This window comes from Pan troglodytes, chromosome 12 (assembly GCF_028858775.2).
Source record: "Pan troglodytes isolate AG18354 chromosome 12, NHGRI_mPanTro3-v2.0_pri, whole genome shotgun sequence".
NCBI lineage: Eukaryota > Metazoa > Chordata > Mammalia > Primates > Hominidae > Pan > Pan troglodytes.
Genome location: NC_072410.2, coordinates 20,371,433 through 20,397,680, shown reverse-complemented (window position 1 = coordinate 20,397,680; position 26,248 = coordinate 20,371,433). Strand labels below are relative to the sequence as shown.

The 26,248-nt window shown below is 39.8% G+C and overlaps 1 protein-coding gene across 4 annotated transcripts in view; it reads left to right on the top strand.

Moving 5' to 3' along the window:
* IL18RAP (interleukin 18 receptor accessory protein) overlaps window positions 1–25,773 on the top strand; it is a 34,097-nt gene extending 8,324 nt beyond the window's left edge. For all 4 annotated transcript variants that reach the window (XM_063788936.1, XM_063788937.1, XM_016949194.4 and 1 more), the window contains 7 exons: window positions 10,330–10,480; window positions 14,409–14,474; window positions 16,291–16,414; window positions 18,280–18,431; window positions 20,176–20,313; window positions 24,053–24,226; window positions 24,971–25,773. In XM_063788936.1, the coding sequence (XP_063645006.1) occupies window positions 10,330–10,480; window positions 14,409–14,474; window positions 16,291–16,414; window positions 18,280–18,431; window positions 20,176–20,313; window positions 24,053–24,226; window positions 24,971–25,386 (1,221 nt within the window). In that variant the 3' untranslated portion in view covers window positions 25,387–25,773. The remainder of the gene's footprint in view (window positions 1–10,329; window positions 10,481–14,408; window positions 14,475–16,290; window positions 16,415–18,279; window positions 18,432–20,175; window positions 20,314–24,052; window positions 24,227–24,970) is intronic.
* Window positions 25,774–26,248: the final 475 nt, after the last annotated feature.

The following is a 26,248-nucleotide window of genomic DNA, read 5'->3' as shown; positions in this document are numbered from 1 at the left end:
TGTACTCTGACCAGTATCTCCCCATTCACCATCTTCTCCCCACCAATCAAGCCTCCATAATCATCATTCTACTCTCTACTTCTATGAGTTCAACTTTTTAAGGTTCTATATATGAGTGAGCTCTTGCAGCATTTGTCTTTCTGTGCCTGGCTTATTTCACTTAGCATAGCTTCCAAGTTTATTCGTGTTCTCCCACATGATTGAATTTCCTTTTGTAAAGGCTGAATAGTATTTCGTTGCATACATGTACCACATTTTCTTTGTCCATTCCTCTGTTGATGGACACTAAGGTTGATTCCATATCTTGGCTATTGTGAATAGTGCTGCAGTAAGCATAGGAGCGTAGTTAACCCTTTGCCATATTGGTTTCAATCTCTTTGGATATGTACCCAAAAGTGGGATTGCTGAATCATATGGTAACTCTATTTTTAGTTTTTCTGATGAGACTTCATAGAGTTTCTCTTAATGGCTGTACTAATTTACATTTCTACCAACAATGTACAACAGATTAATTTTTTTGATAAAAGCCGCTCTAACAAGTGTGAGGTGATATGTCATTGTGGTTTCAATTTGTATTTCTATGATGATTAGTGATACTCAGCATTTTTTCATATAGTTGTTGGCCATTTGCATCCTTTCTTTTGAGAAATGTCTTTTCAGGTCTCTTGCCTATTTTTAAAATGGGCTATTTGTTTTCTTGCTAATGCAGTGTTTGAGTTCCTTATATATTCTTCACATTAACTCCTTATCAGATATATAGCTTGTAAATATTTTCCCCATTTGGTGGGTTGTTTCCTTTGCTACACAGAAGCTTTTTAGTTTTATGCTATATCATTTGTCTATTTTTGTTTTTGTTGCCTGTGCTTTCAGGGTCATATTCAAAAAAATATTTGCCCATAACAGTGCTGTAGAGCTTTCCCTCTATGTTTTCTTTTAGAAGTTTTACAACTTTAGGTCTTCTATTTCATTCTTTAACCCATTTTGAATTGATGGGTTGTATGTGCTATGAGATACAATTTCATTCTTCTCCCTGTAGATAGCCGGTTTTCCTAACACCATTTATTGGAGAGATAATCCTTTCCCCATTGTGTGTTCTTGGCATCTTTTTTTTTTTTTAATTTATTGACCATAAATGTGTGGGTTTCTTTCTGGGCTTTCTGTCATATTCCATTTGTTCATGTGTCTGTTTTTATGCCAGTACCATGCTGTTTTGATTTAAATGGCTTAGCAATCTATTTTGAAATCACGGAGTGTGAACCATCTAGCTTTGTTCTTTTTGCTCAAGATTGTTTTGGTTATTTGGGGTCTTTTGTGGTTCCATATGAATTTAAGGGTAGTTTTTTGTATTTCTGTAAAAAACAATGACATTTTGATAGGGTTTGCATTGAATGTGTAGATCACTTTGAGTAGTAAGGACATTTTCTCAATATTAATTCTTCCAATCCATGGACACAGAATACTTTCATATTTATTTGTGTTTTCTTCCATTCCTTTTGTTAGTTTTTTTTTTATATAATTTTCAGTATATAGGTCCTTTACCTTCTTGGTTAAATTTATACCCAACTATTTTACTATGTTAGTTCCTATGGTAAGTGGGCTTGTTTACTTAATTTCCTGTTCTGCAGACAGTTCATTTTCAGTACAGGGAAACACTACTAATTTTTATACGTTAATTTTACGTCCTGCAATTTTACTGAATTCATTTATCACTTCTAACAGTTTTTTGGTGGAGTCTTTAGAGTTTTCTATAAATGAGATCATGTCACCAACAAATAAAGGCAATTTTACTTGTTTTTCTACTAAAATGCTTTTTATTTGTTTCTCTTGCCTAATTGCTCTGGCTAGGACTTCCAGTGCTATGACGAAAAGAGGTAGTAAGAGTGCACATTCTTGTTTTGTTAATCTGTTCTTAGAGGAAAAGATTTCAACTTTTCACAGTTGAGTACAGGTATGGGTTTGCCATATATGGCCTTTATTGTATTGAGGTACAGTCCCTCTATACTTAATTGGTTGAGGGTTTTTATCATGAAGGGTGTTAGATTTTGTCAAATGATATTTCTGCATCGATTGAGATCATCATACAGTTTTTATCTTTCATTTTATTAATGTAGTCTATCATATTTATTGATTCATGTATATTGAAACACCCTTGCATCCCAGGGATAAATCCCACTTGACCATGGTGAATGATTCTTTTAATGTATGGTTGAATTTGATTTGCTAATATTTTGTTGTGGATTTTTGCATCTGTATTTTTCAGAGATACTGGCCTACAATTTTCTTGTGCTGGCCTTTTCTGGCTTTGGTATCAGAGTGATGCTTGATTCATAAAATTAGCTTGGAAGTTTTATTACTGATTCAGTCTCCTTATTCATTATTGGTCTGTTTAGATTTTCTGTTTCTTTATGATCCAATCTTGGTAGGTTGTATGTGTCTAGGAATATATCTGTTTCTTTTAGGTTATTCATTTTATTGGCATATAATTGTTCGTAGTAGTTTCTTATAATCCTTTGTATTTTTGTGGTATTGGTTGTAATGTCTGCTCTTTCATTTCTGATTTTATCTATTTGAGTGTTCTCTTTTTTCTTAGTCTAGCTAGGGCTTTGTTAATTTTGTTTTTAGTTTTTTCAGTAAACCAACTCTTGGTTTTATTAATTTTTTCCTATTGTTTTTCTAATCTCTGTTTCATTTATTTCTGCTTTTATCTTTGTTACTTCCTTTCTTCTGCAAACTTTGGGCTTCATTTATTACCCTTTTTCTAACATCTTTCTGTGTATCATTAGATTGCTTATTTGAAATCTTTCCTGTGTTTCAATGCAGACATTCATTGCTATAAATTTCCCTCAGGACTGCTTTCGCTGCACCCCACATGTTTTAGTACACTGTGTTTTAACTTGTTTGTCTCAATTTATTTTTTAACTTCCTTTTTATTTCTTCTTTATCCCATTGGTTGTTTAGGAGCACTTTGTTTCATTTCTGCATATGTGCATATTTTCCAAGATATTTTCTGTTTTTAGATTTCTACCTTTATGCCTTTGTAGCCCAAAATACACTTGATATGATTTCAATTTTCTTAAAGTTGTTAAGACTTATCTTGTAGCTGAACGTATCCTTCCTGGAAAATGTTCTATGTGTACTTGAGAAGGATGTGTATTCTGCTGCTGTTGGATAGAATGTTCTGTATATGTCTGTTAGGTCCATTTGGTCAAAAGCGTAATTCAAGGCCAATTTTTGAAGTTTATTTTCTGTTTAAATGAGCTGTCCATGGTTGAAATTAAGGTATTGAGTTTCTTACTATTATTGTATTGCAGTCTATCTCTTTCTTCATTTAATAAATGCCTTATATATTTAAGCGCTCTAATGTTGGGTGCCTATGTATCTACAATTGTTATATCCTCTTAGTGAATGGACTCTTTATCATTATACAATGATCTTTCTTGTTTCTTTTTATAGTTTTTTTACTGAAAGTCTATTTTGTCTGATATAAGTAGAGCTATCCCTGCTCTCTCTTGGTTTTGGTTTGTATGGAATATCTTTGTCCATTTTTTCCCTTCTAGTCTATATGTGTCCTTATTAGTAAATCTCTTGAAGGCAGCATATAGCTGAATTTTTAAATGTCTTTTGATTGGAGACATATTATAAATGGTTTGATTAATCCATTTACATTCAAGGTAATTATTGGTAGATAAGCACATGCTGTTGCCATTTTGTAACTTATTTTCTGTGTGTTTTGTAGGTTTTTTTTGTTACTTTTTTCTCTGTTAGTATCTTCCTTTGTGTCTTGATGGCTTTCTTTGGTGCTATGCTTTGAATCTTTTATATTCATATTTTGTGCAACTACTACACATTTTTGTTTTGTGGTTACTATGAGGCTTCCATAAAACACTTCATAACAGGCTAGTTAAGCTAATAACAACTTAACTTTATGTACAACAAGTACACTTTCATTTCCTCCCCCCTACCTTTTATGGGTTTGATGTCAAATTTTACATTTGTTGTAGTTTCTGTTTCTTGATGATTAATTACAGCTAGGGTTGTTTTTATTAGTTTTGTCTATTAACCTTCATAGTAATGATAAATTGCTTTATATACCACCCTTACATTATTAATGAATTATGAATATGACTATGTATTACCTATTACCATTGAATTTTTTACTTTCATATTTTTTGTTATTAATTAGCAGGCATTCATTTCAGTTTAAATAATTCCTTTTAGCAATTCTTAAAAGTAGACAAAATGGTGATGAACTCCCTTAGCTTTTGTTTGTCTGGGAAAGTTTAATTTCCCTCTCATTTCTGAAGGACAGCTTTGCTTGGTTGGCAGTTTGTTTGGGTTTTTTTCCTTCAACACTGAATATATCATCCCACTCTCTCCTGGCCTATATCGTTTCTGCTGAGAAATCCACTGATAGCAATATTGGGACTTTCTTGAACATGATATGTTTCTCAGCTCTTGCTACTTTCAATATTCTTTCTTTGTCTTTGAATTTTTGACAATTTGATTATGATGTATCTTGGTAAACCCCTTTTGGGTTGAATTTGATTGGCAACTTCTGAGTTTCCTATGCATGAATGTCATCTTTCCCTAGATTTAGGAAATATTCAGCCGATATTCCCTTAAATATGCTTTCTGACTTCTTTTTTCTTCCATCTTCCAAAATTCCTAATATGTGAATCTTGAAGGTGTCCCATAATTTTCATAAGCCTTTTCATTCCTTTTTCTTTTTGCTCCTCTGACTAGATAATTTCAAATGTCATCTCTGATATCACGGATGCTTTCTTCTGCTTAATCAAATCTGCTGTTGATATTATAGTTCAGGTATTATATTCTTTATCTGTAGGATTTCTTTATTTTTCAAATACCCACACTTCAGGTAGAAGGATTTCTATTTAAAACTTTTTTTTTATTTCTCTATTAAACTTTTCATTTTGTTTTGAAAATTGTTTTTAAAATTTATTTTATTTTTATACATATTTTCTTGTAGTTTCCTAAACTACTTTAAGAGGATTATTCTGAAGTTTTGTCAGTTATTTCTTAGATCTTTACTTCTTCTGATTTCATTATGATAGCTTTATTAGTTTCTTTTGGTGGTGTCATATTTCCTTGATTTTTCATAATCATTGGTCCTTGCATTGGTGCCTATGCAGTTGAGGAAACAGCCACCTCTTTTGGTCTTTGTAGGTGATCTTTGGTGGTAGCAGACCTTCACTATGTAGTCTAGCCTGGGATTCCAGGTGGGCTAGTTGGTAGCAATCCCAGATAAGCAGACTTTGGTGTTGAGTTCTCTAGGTGGGCTTGGCTGTTTTCTGTGCACTGAGGTCAAGTGGAATTGCTTGCTGTGCTTTGCGTCCAAGTGAGACCTCTTTCTGAACTCTATGGTCAGGTTGAGTCGCTGGCTGGGCTCTGTGATTGCCTCTGATCAGGCAAAATTGCAGACTGTCTTCCCAAATAGTCTGCAACTTTGCCTGATCAGAGGCAGTCACAGAGCAATACCCTTGTGTCTTCCATTCACCCACAACATGAAGGAATTGCTTAATTAACTAACAGGGCACCCAAATGCCCTACATCTGGCCGAGAAATACTGTTGTTAGAATGTGTAGTTGGGCAGGACAACAGGCTAGGCCCTGAGGCAAAGTGAGTTATCTGGGATTGCTGCTCAGCAATTTGGGATGGGCAGGGGGAGAAACTAGGCTACAAAGATGTGTGTGGGCTTGATCTTACCCCTGGGCCAGGGATAGCCTTAGGCAGGGCATTGAGGCTTGATTGGGTTGCCACGCACCTTCTGGGCCTGGGTGGGGCCAGCTGCTCCTTCTGCAGATAACTGCTGACCTGCCTTTGCCTCCTGGCCTGGGGAAGGCTGCAGGAAGGTGCTGGGGCCTGGCTGGGTCACCATGCTTGGAGATTATTAATTAAAATATTTAATGACTGAAAAAGTCAGAATTAAAGTGAGTTATTTATTATTTATGCTACTAACTTTTTCTATATATTTTTCTAATTTCTAAAAATGTAATGAAAAAATAGCCTTGACATAAACAGACTTCATCTTAAATAAATAATAGTTACATGTAATGTAACGGCATTTTATGATCTTCAGCTAAGCAAATCCTTGACACAAGTCAAAATTATAATCAAGGGTAGTAGGAAAGTCTCTCCTGTACTGGCCTAGGGCACCGAGATATGAGTTTTGACGACATTGCTGTGACCTCCTGTTAGTAGGACTTGCACCTTGAATAACATTTCCATTGGTGGTTTAAGACAATCTCACTCATGCCACATTCTCTTGCCACACTTCTGACATGGCTGCTGGGTTGATTTTAAGCCCTATGTTGCATGGAAGGTTTTTGTTTGTTTGTTTTAGAGATAGGATCTTATTCTGCCACCTAGGTTGGAGTACAGTGGTGTAATCACAGCTCCCTGCAGTCTTGAACTTCTGGGCTCAAGTGATCCTCCCAGCCTTAGCATCTCAAGTAGTTGGGACTACAGGCACATACCACTGTACCCAGCTAATTTTAAAATTTTTTTGTAGAGAAGGGGTTTCACTATGTTGCTCAGGCTAGTTTCAAACTCATGGTTTCAACCAATGCTCCTGCCTTGGCCTTCCAAAGTGCTGGGATTACAGGTGTGAGCCATCATGCCAACCACAAAGAAGTTTGTTTGTTTTTTGAGATGGAATCTCTCTCTTTGTCGCCTAGGCTAGAGCGCACTAGCTCAGTGCACTGAGCTAGAGACTTGGCTCACTGCAACCTCCACCTTCCAGGTTCAAGCTATTCTCATGCCTCAGCCTCCCGAATAGCTGGGATTACAGGTGTGTGCCACCACACCCGGCTAATTTTTGTATTTTTAGCAGAGATGGGGTTTCACCATGTTGGCCAGGCTGGTCTCCAACTCCTGACCTCAGGTGATCCACCTGCCTTGGCCTCTCAAAGTGCTGGGATTACAGGTGTGAGCCATCATGCCGACCCCAAAGAAGTTTTGTACCTATACCTGATACTTCTCATTTCCTAGTTCTTGTAACTGGCACCTGTTGGCATCCTGTGGGCCTAGTGCTGTGGATAACTGGTAAGCATGGTGAGACTGGCTAGATTCAAAGATTAATGTGTTTCTAAATAGAGAAGAAGTTAATTTAATGTGTTTCCAAATAGGAAGAAGATAATTTAGATTATATTTCTCAAAACTGTTTCTAGGGTTGAAACATTGGCCCATTTGATTATTCTCACTATGAACATTTCAGAACTCTGAAGATCTGGACAGCTTTCTAACACCTGTTCAAAACAATCATCTATATGCTGTCTAACCAACACTGAAACAGAGGAAGAATTTCTTTACTTGTTCAGAACAGAATATTGCCACAGCCCCACTATTGTTTTAGCTTTGGGACAGCCTCATTATATGGTTGATTTATTCTGAGTTGGCAGGCAAGTCTTTCCACAAAAACTGAAATCAAGCAAGTTCTCTCTATTTTTGTTTGTAGACTAGAATTTGTAACTTATGTTCATGATTTTATATTTATTTCTGTTAAATGATAATTTGTTGTTTTTAGTTCATTCTACCTGTCAAGAGGTTGGAATTCTGATTTTGAATGCCGACATATTAGCCATCACACGCAGGTTTGTGAGGCATGTAGATGAGATCAACGTGATATGTTCTCCCTCAAGCCCCTGCTAAAACTACGGATGAGGCTAACACCAGGGACAGAGTGCTCTGCTGTTAACTCCAGTTTGATCCTTCTAGTTACATATGATCCATTATCCACAACGCAAGGGTGTTGCTTAATTAACTAAAAGGGCACTCGAATGCCCTATATGTGATCATTCAGCTCACAATGTACCTTTGGTTTAACAGAGAGATCATGAGAATATTTTTCAAGTGACTCACAATAGTGAAGATACTCTGTGTCTGCTGTACTCCTGTGAACCTCCAGTCTATTCAGTTGTGGGCAACAATGAGATTACCTTGATATGATTGTTGTTAGCAAATGCAAGCTGGCTGATATTAACCATCACTTCCTTTTCTAAGGGTTCATAAACCATCTGTTAAATAATTAATTCAAGACTTTCACTAGAAATTGACATCTAGCCCATTATCAATAATTTCCATAATATACTCCATTCCCATTAAAAGATAAATATTAGTAAAAAAAATCTATCAATAGAATGTTGTTAGTTGATAACTGGGGCAAGAGACTGCAACTACACTTAACGGGAAAGAGCAACATAGACAACAGAAACAGAAAAGCAAAGGGTATATTCAGTGTATGGTCACATTGAGTGGCTCACTGTGGTGGGAGCTGAGAGTTCTTAAGTGGTTTAATTAGGACTAGAATGGAAATAAAGGTTGTGTGGTTCTCATGATGGTTATGGGGACCTTGCTGATGTGTTTGAACTTTATGAGTGTGAGTCCTGATCCAGGACAGGACAGAAAGAAGTGGAAACAGAAAGAAGGTGGCAGATGCTAGTGATATTTTCATGTAATAAAATGAAAGATTAAAAGCTTTGACTGGGAGTGTGTGTAAAATAGATGAGTAGCATATTTGGTGTTTTTCTGGCTCAACATATATGAGATAGTAGTAGTAAATTCAATTAGGAGCAGGAAAGCTGTGATGAATACAGACCTGGACACAATGAGTCTATGATAAGGAACATTAAAATGGACATGAAAACCTGAAATGCACCAGGGAGAATAGGCCAGGGAGGAGAGTGAAAGAAATGAAGGTCTTTGGAGTCCTCCCAGACTAGGTAGTGGAAGTCCAGCTAGGAGCTCCACTGTGTTGTCCAAATCCAGGAAGTACCATTCCCATAGAATAACACAGTGTGCATGATGCTCAGTAGCTGTAATGACTGGCAGTATAAGAAATCGATAATATTGCAGTATAATATTATAATACCTGCCCCAGTAGTAAGAATAACTGTTCTTCTCCCTGCTTCACATATACCTTTAAAAGTCCTTTGCAGTGTCTTCATTTTTTTTTTTTTTTTTGCATGCCTCCACTCTTTTGAAGACTTACGGACATTATTCATTCAGATTCACAGTGGCGGATGTTCCTGTTTCCATATTCTGCTCATGACTGCTTCACATACGAGCAAAACCAAGAGTTCCCTGTGCAGCTGCATTAGCCTCTCTTTGTCCTATGAGGATTAACTGTAATTGTATTATTAGAATGGGTTTCCCATCATCCTTGGCATAAATTGCTTCTCCCTAATTTCTTTTCTTTGATATTTCCTCTAAGTTCCATTTCATAAAGTCTTAATGATACATACTAAGCCTCACTTACCTTTCTATGGGTAAAAAAGATATATTATTCCCCATCCTCCCCCTTGGCTTAGGTGAGGTCTTAGTTACGGCTCTGTGTCCTCCCACTATTACGTTCTCATGAGATTTATGACACGCCTCTCCCCTAAATTCTGATCTTTGTATGTTATCACTGCGTCCTCTGAAGTTTTATCTTTGAATTTCCCCCTATGTTTTAAAACTTCCTTTTGAAAAGTTCCTGATTCTTGAGATCATCTGGTATATATTTAGCCTTGTATACCACTACCTCTTTGCCTTGTTTTGCTTCCTGCCCACAGCTGCTCTTCTCTGGCCAGTCTGCCCCCACCCTTAGTCTCCTTTCCAGCCTGCTGGAAATTCCTTCTTGGACCACAGGAAACACACCAGGGATGTGGCGTGGGGGAATCCCAGCTTCTACTAGTAGGCAGGCAAAGTGGAAGGGAAATCCCTCAATCAGAAAATAAAACTCAGAACCGGAAAAAAATGAGGTTGATTCTCAGTGCTCTCACTTACCAGCTTTGTCAGAGAGAGAAAAGAAGCCACTCACGTTCCAGAACCTCTGTTTATATAAGTTTTTATTTATAAGTATGTATCTGTTTATATACATAAATATATACAATATGTTATATATTTGTGTGTATGTATATATATGTGTGTGTGTGTGTGTGTGTGTATATATGTATGTATACACACACACATTAAAAAATTCATTTCAGTTTCAGCCCTTAGAACACTACAGGTCTTCCAGAATACTCTCAGGGCTCCAAGTCATGCATGCTCTGGGAAGTCCTTTGTTAAATAGCTCTTTAGGGGCTGATCAGGTTTGGAGGTTTGACTCTGTCATCTCTACACATAATGCAATTGTATTGGAAAATGCCTCTTGTTTCAAATCTACAAGTACAGTTTTTGAACACAATGTCTTCATAGCTTGTGAGATACCCTTATCTCAGATTGACCTTCTTCCTCCCTGTTCAAATTTGTAAGATTTTTCTTTAGGTATGTATTTCATAAAGTTTTTCTATGGCAAAAATTATCTGCTTAAAATATCTTTTGGATTAGAATGGAAAACTCCTCTCTGTGGAAAGGAGCAACCGAATCGTAGTGGATGAAGTTTATGACTATCACCAGGGCACATATGTATGTGATTACACTCAGTCGGATACTGTGAGTTCGTGGACAGTCAGAGCTGTTGTTCAAGTGAGAACCATTGGTAAGTGAGATTTTTATCTCAAGATTTGAGATCTGAGCAGCAAATTAAAATTATCTTCTTTTGGCTTAGTAAGTTTTTCCTCTTAGGGAAAGAAAAGGATAGTCATATACTTGTAATCATGTAAAACCTTTCATGTGGGCAAACATCAAAGTTGCCATCCCCCAAGGAAGGCGAAGTTCTGAAACAGTTTCAAATTCTCACAAGTTGGGTGGTCCATGAATATGTCCCTGATTTGCTTTTGTAATAAATTTAAAAAATGTATGAAACATTTCACACACAGAAATATTGTGACATCCAGGTACCTATCACCAGTTTTAACTATATTACCATTTTCCCACATGCTTCAAATCATAATTTTTTTTCTTTAAAGTAACAAAATATTGCAAAGACAACTTGAGGTCTGTGACCCCATTCTCTTCCAGGCCTTTGCTTCCACAGTATAGTAACATCTTGTCATTTATATCATTTCCATTTATGTTTTTATGCTTTTTCTGCATATGTATGCATCTATTAACAAAATAGAATATTGTTTTGAGTTATGAAATGTGTTTTGTGTCATAAACACTGGGTATTTTATTAAATTATTGGTTTGCCAATTTACAGCCCCATTAGCAGTAAATGCCCTTTATTCCCAAGTAATACTTGGTGTTATCAGACTTTATGACTGGTGTTAAGTGGAGCTTCGTTTTTGTTTGTTTGTTTTCTGCTCCATAGTATACTTCCCTGACTAATATGAGGTTGAACATTTTGCTATATGTTTTTTGGTTCATTGGCTTTCTTCCGAAACTTGTCTATTTTTGTCCTAACCTTTCCCTTGGGTCGTTCTTACCAGATCTGCAAGCATCAGCTTGAATCAACTATGTGATAGAATTAATTTAAATGTGGTCTAAGAAGTCAAAACATAAGACAGCCAGTCACTCATGCTTTATATCAAAGAGCAACAGAGTGGTTGACGTAGCTGTTAGTTAAGATATTAATCTTCTCTTATTACAAGATACAAACCACACAGAGCACCCCAAGACCAAGTGAAACTCTCCTGCCCCTTGCACCCTCTAGCACCTCAGAATTATTTTATATTACTTTAGATTACATGTTATATAGATAAGATTTCATTTTATATTATTAGATTGCTCCTTGAAAGAAAAGTTAGAATGTAAATACCCCACTCGCACCACTTTTCCCCTCCAAGTGATGTGTAATTGTTCTTTTACTCAGCCATCACTCAGCCCCTCAAATTCTCAATGGCATAATCTGCTTTTCTGTCACACAAGGGACACCTTGCAACATCTGTTGCATCTATTTCAGTCAAGCCCTCTCTGTTGTCATCCCTGTCTTCCTCATTTAGCCATTCATTCTCACATTTATTCATTTCCACACAAATATTTACTGAACATGTAATATGTGTCAGGCTTGGAGCTAAGGCTACAAGAATGAGTGCCCGGATGCTTTATCTGGCCTCCAAGAACTTTCCATTTTGAGAAGAAGATGAAGGTGAAGCAGGCTATCATAATACAGTGCAGCGAGAGAAAGGAGCACTATGGGCACATGGAGGCCCACCAGACCCAACGTGGGGAAGCCTGCTCCAAGTGAGAGCTGATGGATGAGGACACACCAGCTCAGTAAGGGTGGGGAGCTTCCATTCCAGACTGAGGAAGCAGCAGAGCTGATGTCCAGGAAATGAAGAAGAGCATCTGGGAGTAGGACTGACATCACACTCTTCTAATACGTGTTAAAATTATCTAATTATCTAATTATCTAATACGTGTTAAAATTTATGAAGGAACAATGGGAGGCATTGAGGGTTTTAAGTGGGAGAATGTCATGACTGAATTTGTATTCAAGATAGATCACCTTGTTTGCTGGGTTGGAAGTGGGTTTGTAAGAGCAGGAATGGAGGCAGGGAGAAGAGTTAGGAAGTTCTGTGGTCAAGCAGGCAGTTGCTGATAGGGATCTGAACTAGGGAGTGGTAGAGGGAATGGAGAGAAGTGGATGACTTTGGAAATGTTTAAGAGGTACATCTAAAGGATTTGGTGTTCGGGAGCAAGGAAGAGGGAAAGCAGGAGCCATGGATACAAGCCAGCCTTTGAGCTGGTCAAGGAGGGAATGTGCTGACAGAGCACATCAGTACAGAGGATAAGAGCAGGCACAGTCGTGGAGCAGCAGGCTTGACTCATGGTTAAACCATGCCTCTGCTTGTGCTGTGAATAGACCTAGCAGAGGTGATGAGAAGTAGCTGGACTTGTAGGTCAACAGAGCATGATAATGGTTTTTACGTAAAAGGTAGGAGAAAGAGAAGAATCAAGGATGTTTTTTGTTTTCTGCCCTGGATAAGTTAGTGAATGGTGGTACCATTTAAGGAGACTGAAAAAGCTGAAGGGAAAGAGCATTTGAAGAGGAGATTAAGTATTAGGCTTAAAAGGACTTTTAGTCATCCAAGTCATGATGACAAGTAGGTATTTGGACAAGCCAGTCTGGAGAAGTTAGGGCTGGAGATGTGAATGTGAAGATGGTCAATTTTTACATAATATCTGAAGCCAAAGAGCTGAATGAGATCACCTAGGAAGTGGGCATAGAGACAGAAGGGGCTAGAGCCAAACCCGGGAATGCTTGAAGAGGTGGAGAAGAGGAAGACAATCCTCAAAGAGGATGGGAAGATACATCAGCAAGTGAATATCAGTGGAAGGGTGGTGAGAAGAGAAAAAAAGGAAGTGAAATTGATGATGTAGGAAAGACATAACCTCAGGCACCAAGACCTTTCATAGGGAAGAGGCCTAGAGAGTGAACTTACTACCCAGGGGTATCAGGAGGAGTGAAAGAACACTAGGAGAGGACTAATAGTTAAAAGAGACACAGAGGAAGGGACAGGCACAGAGAAGTGAACATAGCGGTTGAAAGTAAGCAGTAGAGTATGGGAACATGGCACCAAAAGAAGAGAGGGTTTCAAAGAGAGCATGGCCAACAGTGTCCAATGCTGCTAAGAGGTAAAGTAGACGAAAATTTGATTATGCCCAATGGATTTAGGTGCATAGGTGGCACTGGTGAATTGGTTAAGCAGTTTTAGTGGACAGATGGCGGCGGAAATCAGGTTCCATAGGAGGTGAAAGGATGGAGGGAATTAGCGCATAGAACTGCCTTTCAAGAATTTGGCTGGGAAGGAAGGAGAATAAGTGAGGCTGGGATATAAGGCAGGGTGTGTTTTCTCTTTTTTAGGATGATGAGACTGAGCATGAATAAATGTTGATGAGAAGAAGCCCAGAGAAAGAGAGAGAGAGAGAGGGAGAGAGAGAAAGTTAAAAATACAGGACTGAGATGGTGCAAAGGGGAGAAGGAGGTCTCTGAGAAGTAAAAGTAGATGATGTCAACAGCAAAGACCCTGGATTTTTCTTTATCCAGAAAAAGACACACCTTCAGGAGGAAGTTTGACAGTGGAGGCATATTTGTGGCAAGAAGTTGATGGATAAAATTGTTAATTAAGGACTGGACTCTTCTTTATTTTGAAATAAACCATGAGTTTAAGGATGGAGGGGTGGATTCGGATATGCTTGACTTGCACAGTTTCTTGGGTGGATTCTCCTTTCAGTTCAATTACTCAGCCAGATGGCACCACAAAGAAATCTTGTGGGAAAAGACAGGGATAGGAGCTCAGGTCTGCAAGGGGCAGGATTAGTGTGAAAGAGAATGCACACAAGCAGATATGGATCAATTAACAACTAATGTTTTACCAGCACCCACAACCTGATGTGGCAGTCATTTTAGGGAGCAAGCTTTTTACATGGAAACCGGAATTCCTAACTTACAGATAATTAGTAATATGTGAAGACAGAGCTCCAAGACACTTAGATCAAAGTGTGGCTGTGCACCCAAATCTTCATCAAGCAGGCCTTCAGACTTTCCAATGCAAATAATAATCTTTGTTTTCATCTTTCAGTGGGAGACACTAAACTCAAACCAGATATTCTGGATCCTGTTGAGGGCACACTGGAAGTAGAACTTGGTAAGCTGGGCCTCATCGCCTTTGAATGACATTGTGCTGCTGGGAGCAGGTCCAAGTGTGATAGAAGGAAAACAGCATTGGGATTTCCAGTCAAACAGAATTGGGTGTGAATCTTAACTCAGCCATTGACTAGTTTTGTGACCTTGCACAGTTACTTCATCCTTTAAGCCTCAGTACTTAAATCCGCAAATAGCTATCATAAAACTGACCCTAAAAGATTATATTGCAGGCCGGGCATGGTGGCTTTTGCCTGTAATCCCAGCATTTTGGGAGGCTGAGGTGGGTAGATCACTTGAGGTCAGGAGTTTGAGACCAGCCTGGCCAACATGGTGAAACCCTATCTCTACTAAAACTACAAAAATTAGCTGGGCGTGGGTGTGAGTGCCTGTAATCCCAGCTACTCAGGATGATGAGGCAGGAGAATCACCTGAACCTGGGAGGCAGAGGTTACAGTGAGCCGAGATCGCGCCATTGCATTCCATCCTGGGTGACAGAGCAAGATTCCATCTCAAAGAAAAAAAAAATTATACTGAGAAATAATGGGACAATGTATGTTAAGTGGCTGGAGCATGAAACCTGATCAATAGATTTTATTCTTCCTTAACTTCCCCCAGGAACAGGTGGTTTCGTATATTTTGGTTAGGTCTATCAGTTATGACTACAAATTCGCCAACCTGAGTAACATTAACTCTTATGAATATGACATTTAGTCTGGCATTTAAGAGAATTGTAGTAGAATTCTACAACCCCTGCCCAAACAATTTGTATTCCAAAGCAGTGTCTTCTTTGGGGTTGAGGAGAAATTGACTTCCCTGTGGGTCTCCTTTTATTTTGTCAACTTCAATAACATCTATGTCTTTCTACACAAACAAATAAGAATGGCTGTATTGAAAATAAAATGCTGTTTTCTTTTAATAATATAAATTTTTTATTATTATTATACTTTCTAAAATGTTACTAAAACATTTATTATTTTAGAAACATAAAAATACATGTTATGATATAAGATCACTAGATGGCAGGAGTGGTGTGTTCTGACTCTAGAAATAGCACTAACTATATGCTCAACGTCACAGGAATGGAAGGAAGGAGGAAAGAAGGAGGAAAAAATTAGATTAATTCAAGTAGTCAAGTTACATATGTATTAGTGAATTATAAGGTATTACCAGTGGAAAAACGTTAAGGTGCAAAGATGAGTATTCAAATGGAGCTCCTAATCATTTCATGGTTAAATATTAGATTTGAGGCAGAGCATATGTGAATATTCCTCATGGGAAAAAATGGGTAGAAAAAAGTTAGTCTCATAATATGCATGCCCATCCATAGTGAATTGTTCAGAAAAATTGCTTAATATCGAAATAATTTTTTTATTTAAACCACGTGCTATAATAACGTTATGATTTTTACTTAATAAACAAATATTGGATAGTAAAATTTTCTTTATGGACACACCTTGTACTTCAACAGTAGTGCAGAAGACCGGGCTGATCTCAGAAACTCCTCATTTTCTTAGTTTTCTTAGTGTCTCCCTCAATCCACATAAGGACCCTTAGTGATATAATCATGCTCATCTTCATTTTAAGAACATATAGTCATATGGTTGAGATAGAAGGATTGCCCATTAGAAAAAATGTACCTGGTTTTGTGCGTTTCTGAATGAGAGCTGTGTAGACGTTTCATTATTTCTGGCACACATATTCTACCTGCAAACCTGATTGCGTCAGGAGACAGCTTCTGGCAACGTCTTCCTCCCAGACGTAGGACAAAGTGTTCTCACCAGCTTCCTTCTTGTTTTCCCTGGCCTCTTCATTTTCAGGAAAGCCTTTAACTATTAGCTGCAAAGCACGATTTGGCTTTGAAAGGGTCTTTAACCCTGTCATAAAATGGTACATCAAAGATTCTGACCTAGAGTGGGAAGTCTCAGTACCTGAGGCAAAAAGGTAAGAAAAAAACTCACGGATTCTGTTCTCTGCAATTCAGAAGAGATACTTTTACCTTTAGAAATGTCTAAAATATACAGTTGATGGTGTAGCCACGAGCACCGACTAGTGGTGAAAATAAAAGCACAAAAATGCAAGGTGCAAATGGCCATTGAATGAAATATTTAAGTTGTTTTAAACCTCAATTTGTAGAAACAGTTTGACGTGGCTGCTCTCAAAGTCAAGCTATTGAGCAGACAGATGTACTGACCCAGACTGCTTGGAGATAAGTAATATGTCCAAGAAATGGGAGGAAATGCTGCTTACCCTCACTCTGCTTTTCACCGGTGCCACCCGTTCAGAGAGTGTGGCGGGTCCAGGGATCCAGATGTGTGGGGTAATGAATAGTCTAGAAAACCTCCAGGGGAAATGGCATCATAATAATAAGTCTGGCAAAGAATATGTGAAGTGAGGAATACCTGAAGCAACTTAACCCCGAAAAAGAGGCTCAGAGGAGGGCTCTCTGTCTTGAAATCCTTGGGAGCTATTACGTCGTTTGAGAAATTTGACTTGGTTTGTTGCTCTCTGGAGCACAGAACCCGGATCAGTGGTTTGAATTTACTGGTGAGATATTTTGGCCAGTAGAAAACCCTAGATATTTGGAGCTATCCAATCACAAAAAAAGTTGATCTCCAGTCCCCGGAAGGATCAAAGGGCCTGGATCCAGTGATGTCCAATCAGATGTGTCTCCAAAGGATGCATTCCCTGATTTTTCGAAGATGTGACTCAGAGTAAGAGTCTATGCATTAAGTACCTTCTTCTGATACTTAACAGATATCAATAAGAAAATGCAATATCATTTTGAAAAGTATACATCATTACAAAAAAAGTACAGAACAGATTTTGGTCACAACATAAAATTTAGCAAGAATTTCTAAGATCAGGAAGGTCATTGGGGCCCATCTTAAGCTGATATTGCATTAGAGTTCACAGTAGGAGAGTGTAGTCAAGAGGGTATGCTTTGACATCACCCACCCTTGGGTTTAAACCCATTTTCTATCTGGTGGCAACATGACCCTTAGCCCCGGTGAGCCTCCATCACCCATTGATAATCTATGGATAATAGCCTGCACTTTGCAAGCTCACTGGGAGGGGTGGTTACAGCAGAGGTGTTATGCCTATCACAATGTGTGACAGGTAGGAAGCACTCAGTGAATAGGAGCTGGCATCGTGGTCTCAGAGCAACACAGCCTAAAACATCATTCACATACACAAGATTTCTTAACACAAAGATGGATTGTAGATTGGTAACTTCAGAGAACTCAAATTGTGAATAAATGCCAAGACTCCCAACTTCCTGGGTGGAGCAGCGTGGCACAAGCCCAGGAATCAGGCTGCCCATTCCCTGCGGTGTGGTCTGGGGCTACTCACCCACCTTCTTTGTCTTGTCCTTGTCACTGGCCAAGGCCATTATGATCCTATTATACTCTAGGGTTCCTGGGAGGTGAGGAATGGAGGACATTAGAGTCCATATTTTGTGCGCAGAAGAGGGACTGATACATAGTAAACCTTCAGTAGGAGTTGGTCATTTTAAATATTTTTCTTAAGGTATTGTTATTATCTATCTCAAGGGGAATTCTTGAGAGTAAGGAAGGTCAGATGAGTCTCACAAATAAATAATGTCTTAGCGTGAATGCTTAGAAGAGTCAATAATTGAGTCAAGAATGAGCCCTTTTTGACCATCTTACATTCTCGTGGTATCTTATACTATTGATCTCGCAGTTCTCTAAAAGCCAAACTGTTGGCTGCTTATATGTGTTCCAAATGCTGCAAATGGGTGTCAATGTATGTTACTGAATGGAGTGGTATTTTTTCTCCTTTCTCAGTATTAAATCTACTTTAAAGGATGAAATCATTGAGCGTAATATCATCTTGGAAAAAGTCACTCAGCGTGATCTTCGCAGGAAGTTTGTTTGCTTTGTCCAGAACTCCATTGGAAACACAACCCAGTCCGTCCAACTGAAAGAAAAGAGAGGAGGTAAGCCCAGAAGGTTGCCCAGGAGGCATGAAACTGCTTTCACTTGAGAGGGGAGGAGTTTTCCTAAAGAATAGTAATAATGATGACAGCGATTACATTTTCTAGATGACAGATATTGTTTTAAGCACTTTCCTGGTGTCGACCCATTTAATACTTTGACCAAAGCCATACAACTAGTAAACTGCATATTACTGGTTTAGAGCTAGTTCTCTTAAGTAATACTCTGCGTTTGGGAGGCCATGTTGGAAAAGCAACTCATTCATGCACTCATTCATTCACGCATTCATTCTACAATAGCTATGGGGCATGCCCAGAGTGGCAGGCATTGTGCTAAGACCTAGCCTCCTTTCCAATTTTTCTTTCCTGGCTTTCAAATCCAGAGGACATGATGGATTCATGTTCTGATGAATGGAGAATGGAAGAGAGAAGGAGTAATCTTGTTCATTGTTCAAAATGGTGTGTGTATATCACGGATATATTAAAAAAAAAAAGCTGGAGTAGAAATTCTAGGTAAGGAAAAGCGTTTAAATTTCTTTGAAAAGATGCCCAGAGATGAAATTGATATCATTCATTCCTTTAATTAATAGATAACTATAGTTATAAGCAGGTTTGAATGTTTCTGAGGCTTCAACAAGACAAAGTGTGTTCTGGCCTGTAGTAAACGCTCTGTGAAGGGGGTTTTCCCCCATGGGAGTGTGCAGGAGATCCCTCGTGTCAAGTAAGCCAGATGGGACTCCAGGTCTCAGGAAATTTAGGCTGCAGTAGGAATGATAATACAGGAAAATAATTTACAATATGCAATGAGAGGGATGTATATGGATTGTGTGGACGCTTACGAGGGGAAAAAATAAAAGGAATATGATAAGTTTCCCAGGCCACCCTGATCAGGAACTGCCCATTCCCCTGGGTTCTCTAGTGTTTATTGTAAGACAGGTCTCAAAATGTGATTTTTAAAAATTTTATTTTAATAGGTTTTGGGAGTACAGGTGGTTTTTGGTTACATGGATAAGTTCTTCAATCTAAAATCTTTAGATTTTTGAGATTTTGGCATACCCGTCACCGGAGCAGTGTACACTGTACCCATTGTGTTGTCTTTTATCCCTCACTCCCCTCCCACCCTTCTCCCTCAGTCTCCAAAGTCCGTTGTATTATTCTTATGCCTTTGCGTATAGGATGGGAGCTTATAACTTAGCTCCCACTTATGAGTGAAAACACACAATGTTTTGTTTTTCATTCCTGAGTTACTTCACTTAGAATAATGGTATCCACCATCCTGGCTAACAAGGTGAAGCCCCGTCTCCACTAAAAATACAAAAAAAATTATCCGGGCGTGGTGGCGGGCACCTGTAGTCCCAGTTACTTGGGAGGCTGCGGCAGGAGAATGGCGTGAACCCGGGAGGCGGAGCTTGCAGTGAGCTGCGCGCCACTGCACTCCAGCCTGGGCGACAGAGCGAGACTCCGTCTCAAAAAAAAAAAAAAAAAAAAAAGAATAATGAATAATGGTCTCCAACTCCATCCAGGTTGCTGCACATGCCATTATTTTGTTCCTTTTTATGGCTGAGTAGTATTCCATGGTGTGATTTAAGAGGTTTCCAGATTCACAAAAACTGCTGCTAGTGGCAATGATTTTGATAAAATAATAGAGCTGGAAAAGGTGCTGGGTGGGCCATAGCGCCGGCCTGAACATGGTCTTGGTCCAATCCCGCTGCCTCTATGTCTCTTCATACTGGCCCTGTCTCCGCAGTGGTGCTCCTGTACGTCCTGCTTGGCACCATCGGGACCCTGGTGGCCGTGCTAGCGGCGAGTGCCCTCCTCTACAGGCACTGGATTGAAATAGTGCTGCTGTACCGGACCTACCAGAGCAAGGATGAGACGCTTGGGGGTAAGTTTACCTCCACATGCAGCCCTCTGACTTTTCCTCTCAGAATTGACTTGGAGCAGGACAACAGAAAATACCATCACTACCCCTTGGCTTTGTTTCCTCAGAGTTACCTTAGAAAAGAATTTCAAATGTCCCCTGCCAGCCAGGGCAGAGCATAAAGAAGGAGCTGAAGAAATGTCCCCACTGGATAAAGTCATGCCCCTGAGGTTTTGAGGCCTTCCTCCAGGTCTAGTGACCTCACACTGAGGAAGGCTGGAGAAACAACTATTTTTTTCATTCCAGTTGCCAGGAATCTTGTAGGCAATGCTATTGTGAAACATGTTGGACTTAAAAAGAATCCCTCTATAACCAACCTAAAGCAATAGGGCAAATGAGTGAATATCTCTGTGCCTTTGTTTCCTCATCTATAAAACAGGATTGTTATAGCACCAATTGCAAAGGATGCTGTGAGGGCTCATTGATGTATTCTTAAGACACATTTAGTATTCATTCATTTATGTATGTATGTATGTATTTTGAGATGGAGTCTTGCTCTGTCTCCCAGGCTGGAGTGCAATGGCGCCATCTCAGCTCACTTCAGTCTCCGCCTCCCAGGTTCAAGCAATTCTCCTACCTCAGCCTCCTGAGTAGCCGGGATTACAGGCATGCGCTACCACGTCCAGCTATTGTTTGTGTTTTTAGTAGACACTGCTGGGTTTCACCATGTTGGCCAGGCTGGTCTCGAACTCCTGACCTCAAGTGATCCGTCCGCCTCGGCCTCCCAAAGTGCTGGGATTACAGGCGTGAGCCACCGTGCCCAGCCACATTAAGTATTTAGAATGGTGCCCAGTACACGGTAAATGCTCAGCATGTGCCAGACTGTGGCTGTTTCTTGAGGACTAGAGTGTATGCCTGCCATGTGTGTTAGCTACTTTAATGGTCACAGCAATCCTACCAGCCAGGTAGAGAGACAGGAAGTCATGTGCCTACAGTTGAACTACTGGAAGGCATTAGAGCTTGGGATTTGGGCACAGGTTGTCTGGCTTAAGAGATCTCATTAGCTGTTACCTCAGTTAGCCTCATCTGTAAAATGAGGCTTTTAAGACGGTGGGAATGCCCCCAAAAGTGAGAAGTCCTGTAAAATGCAAGTGCTATTACTATTAATGAAGTGCCTGTCAATATTTGAGGCAAGATAATCATATTCATTGATGTTTGCTTCTGTGGAATAGAAGTCTTGCTTCTGTTTTTTTCTAGTCCTGGAAATCTCCAAGGTTAGAAGGTTTGCAGTTTTAGTAAATGACTGTTGCTTGTAAAAAGCAGAATCCCCTTTTGCTGGATTTCAGGGATAATTATTTACCTTACTGAGAGGCCCTTCTAAACTCCAGTGCGTTCCCAAACTAGGAATTCAGTGAGGAGTTGTCAGATCCCTGGGGGAAGAAAGGGTGAATAAAGACCGGCATGGGAGGCTGGGTGTGGTGGCTCACACCTGTAATCCCAGCACTTTGGGAGGCCAAAGTGGGAGGAATGCTTGAGCTCAGGAGTTCAAGACCAACCTGGGCAACATGGTGAAATCTGTCTCTACAAGAAATTTTTTAAAGTTAGCTGGGCGTGGTGGTACCCACCTGTAGTTCCAGCTACTTAGGAGGCTGAGGTGGGAGACTCACCTGAGCCCAGGAGGTCAAGGCTGCAGTGAGCCATGATTACATCACTGCATTCCAGCCTGGATGGCAGAGCGATACCCTATCTCAAAAAAAAAAAAAAAAAAAAAAAAAAAAAAAAAAAAAAGTGGCCGGGAGCAGTGGCTCACATGTATAATCCCAGCACTTTGGGAGGTCCAGGTGGGCGGATCACTTGAAGTCTGGCGTTTGAGATCAGCCTGGCCAACACGGTGCAAACCCATCCTTACTAAAAATACAAAATGTAGCCAGCCTTGGTGGCAGGCACCTGTAATCCCAGCTACTCGGGAGGCTGAGGCAGGAGAATCACTTGAACCTGGGAGGTGGAGGTTGCAGTGAGCCGAGATCATGCCACTGCACTCCAGCCTGGGTGACAGAGCAAGACTCCGTCTCAAAAAACAGGAAGAAAGAAATGCATCAGTCACATCTTTCTTTAAACTAACTATTGAGAATACATACTAGAAATCCTTAAGAGAAATGTTTTTAAGATTTATTTTAATAACTTTTTTGAATGAAGCAAATTATGTAATCAAGGTCATAAAATGCTATTTACCTTAAGATTCTGGAGCTGGTGTAGAAGAGTCAGTCAATGGGGAAACATTTACTTGTGTCCTTTCTTTTTCTATTTTGCAAAGACAATGTTTTTAGTGATCAGATCTGGAGGCAGAATCCAGTTTTCAAGCACGGGGATGCAGTGCCCTCTGTTGGCCAACCTAACATTTTTTAGCAAAATGACTGCTTTGAAGTTAATGCTAAGTAACCAAAATTTTAGAGATGTAGAATGTTAGAATTCTGGAGGACCTCAGAGATCATCTAATACTCCACTCTCTAATTTTATGACTAAATAAATGTAGTTTCCAGGTTATAGAAAAATTTTAGTTTGCTGGGATTTCACATGATATGGAAGGAATAGAGGCAACTGTGGTGTGTTACACATTTAAACAGCACAGCACCTACCTGCCAGCCATGCCCCACAAGTCTCGTCCTTCCTACATGAGCAATGAGGTGCTTCATAGGTTAGTTTCCCAACCTCAGCTCTTTTATATCCTCCTCTATTGACTCTGGGAGCTTCCCTTTTGGTACCTGGTACTTCCATCCACCGAGGCATCATTTTAGGTTCACCTTGAACATGGTGTACTACTGAATAGCATCAGCAATCAGGGCTACTGTTTACCGTTTTGTAACAATACTTTGACAGGGATTGTGGAAATTGCTGGAATACAAATCTGATGTATCCCATTCCAAAGCCTGTGAGTTAAGTGTTGGGATTTCCTACTTCTTCCAGCGAGTTCCTTAGTCTCAGTAATCATATGCATTTATGAAGTATGCATATAAAAATATAGGATATTTTCAAGGTCTCATATGCCTCTGTTGACTATATTATTTTACGTATTATATAAATCATTATTTTATAATATAGTCAACAGAGGCATATGAGACCTTGAAAATATCCTATAACAAGTTATATACATATAGTTTTCCATCTAGAATAGAGGGGAATGGACATTTGTCTTGCGCCTCCTATGAGCCAGGCACCAAGAAATTCATATACATTATCTCATGAAACCCTTAAAACAGCCTGCCCAGGAGTTATGATTGTCTTTATTTTACATATGGGGATTCACATATCAGCGTATGGGCCATCAACTCTCCGAGCAAGTACTTTTCCTCCTTGGATACGATGTGCTGGGTGTTAGCAGTACTTTGCTTACTGGATATCATCATGTTGGATGGGGCAGACTCCTGCTTGATGTGTGACTAATGAGACAGAAACACTGCAGGTGCAAAGAAGGCTCAGAGAAACTCCTGAGTTCATGTGATTTAATCAAAGAATGCCTCAGCCGTTTGACCTAAAATCAGTAAAAATGCAAGAGTGCTTCATAAATTAGAATTCAATTTGGGGTGAAAAATCAATACCGCTCAGTGGTATGATTTTGAAATGAATTTTTAAAATCAATTTAGTCAGGATCCCAAATATTATTTCTTATTCATTTACCATATGATTCAAGCATATGTATGTGTACCATAATAGTAAAAAAAAAGAGTAAATGACTTATGTTTTTATAAATTTTCCTATTCTTCAGATAAAAAGGATTTTGATGCTTTCGTATCCTATGCAAAATGGAGCTCTTTTCCAAGTGAGGCCACTTCATCTCTGAGTGAAGAACACTTGGCCCTGAGCCTATTTCCTGATGTTTTAGAAAACAAATATGGATATAGCTTGTGTTTGCTTGAAAGAGATGTGGCTCCAGGAGGAGGTAAGTCCAACATGTCAAGAAAAACTGCAGTGCAAAAAGGGCAGTTCAATGCAATCCCCAAGTCTTTTTTGTCATTCTTTGTTTTGGAATATAGATCTGGGAGATTACATGAGGTTAGAACATCTTGGGCAACAACACAGAAACTATATGTTCCAGAGATGTGTTCCATTATCAAACAGATCCATCTGCAGAAGAAGACAATGATATGGGGCCCTAGGCAGTCCTTTTAGGACAAAGATACCTCTCCTGGCTTCGCAGCTGAAGGCTGCGAAGTGAACTACTCGCTCACCCCAATTTAGTGGCCCCTCTGATTTCTGGGACTCTGCCTTCCACAAAGCTTACTCAGCACTGGGTCAAGCAGGCTTCTCAGGCCTGGGCCACGCCCTGGACACCCTGAGAGGTCCAGATCTCAGCCTGTCCTGCTGGCCTCCTCCTCCTCAGATACCCCCACCAAGGAGCCTGGGATGTTCCATGGCTCCCATTATCCCAGCTTACCTAGTTCCAGTCAGCTTTATTCCTAGAGGAATTGCCAATTTGGGGAGACTGGACACAAAGCAGGGAATGTAAAGGTGAGGGTCACTCGACACTGGAGCGTATCTCCAACTGGCAATAGAGCTGATACAGTGTAAGTGGTAGAGTAAACATGTCTCCCTTCCTCCTTATGTAAGAGAATCCATTGCAAGGACCTCTCTGACTCAAGGTTTAACAATATCCATTGCAAATAATCAAATGTTTTATTTCCAGTGTATGCGGAAGACATTGTGAGCATTATTAAGAGAAGCAGAAGAGGAATATTTATCTTGAGCCCCAACTATGTCAATGGACCCAGTATCTTTGAACTACAAGCAGCAGTGAATCTTGCCTTGGATGATCAAACACTGAAACTCATTTTAATTAAGTTCTGTTACTTCCAAGAGCCAGAGTCTCTACCTCATCTTGTGAAAAAAGCTCTCAGGGTTTTGCCCACAGTTACTTGGAGAGGCTTAAAATCAGTTCCTCCCAATTCTAGGTTCTGGACCAAAATGCGCTACCACATGCCTGTGAAAAACTCTCAGGGATTCACGTGGAACCAGCTCAGAATTACCTCTAGGATTTTTCAGTGGAAAGGACTCAGTAGAACAGAAACCACTGGGAGGAGCTCCCAGCCTAAGGAATGGTGAAATGAGCCCTGGATCCCCCTCCAGTCCAGTCCCTGGGATAGAGATGTTGCTGGACAGAACTCACAGCTCTGTGTGTGTGTGTTCAGGCTGATAGGAAATTCAAAGAGTCTCCTGCCAGCACCAAGCAAGCTTGATGGACAATGGAATGGGATTGAGACTGTGGTTTAGAGCCTTTGATTTCCTGGACTGGACAGACGGCGAGTGAATTCTCTAGACCTTGGGTACTTTTAGTACACAGCACCCCTAAGATTTCCCAGTGGTCAGAGCAGAATCAGAAAATACAGCTACTTCTGCCTTATGGCTAGGGAACTGTCATGTCTACCATGTATTGTACATATGACTTTATGTATACTTGCAATCAAATAAATATTATTTTATTAGAAATGAGTGATTTTTTTCTTTTTCTTTTCTTTTTTTTTTTTTTTTTTGAGACAGAGTCTCATTCTGCCGCCCAGGCTGGAATGCATGTTCTTGGCTCACTGCAATCTCCGCTCCCTGGGTTCAAGCAATTCTCCGGCCTCAGCCTCCCTTCTAACTGGGATTACATGCATGCACTACCATGCCCGGCTAATTTTTGTATTTTTAGTAGAGACGGGGTTTCACCATGTTGGCCAGGCTGGTCTCAAACTCCTGACCTCAGGAGATCGGCCCACCTCGGCCTCCCAAAGTGCTGGAATTATAGGCGTGAGCCACCATGGCTGGCCTTAGAAACAAGTGATTGAAACTCTGCCCGAAGAATTTCTGTAAAGAAGACAATTCTTACTCCATGGTCAGCCAACAACTCTGGAGCACAGAAAGTGAGCATAAAAGGTAAAGACTAACGGGACCCAGAATAGACAGGGCTAGGGTTGGTTTCTACTGT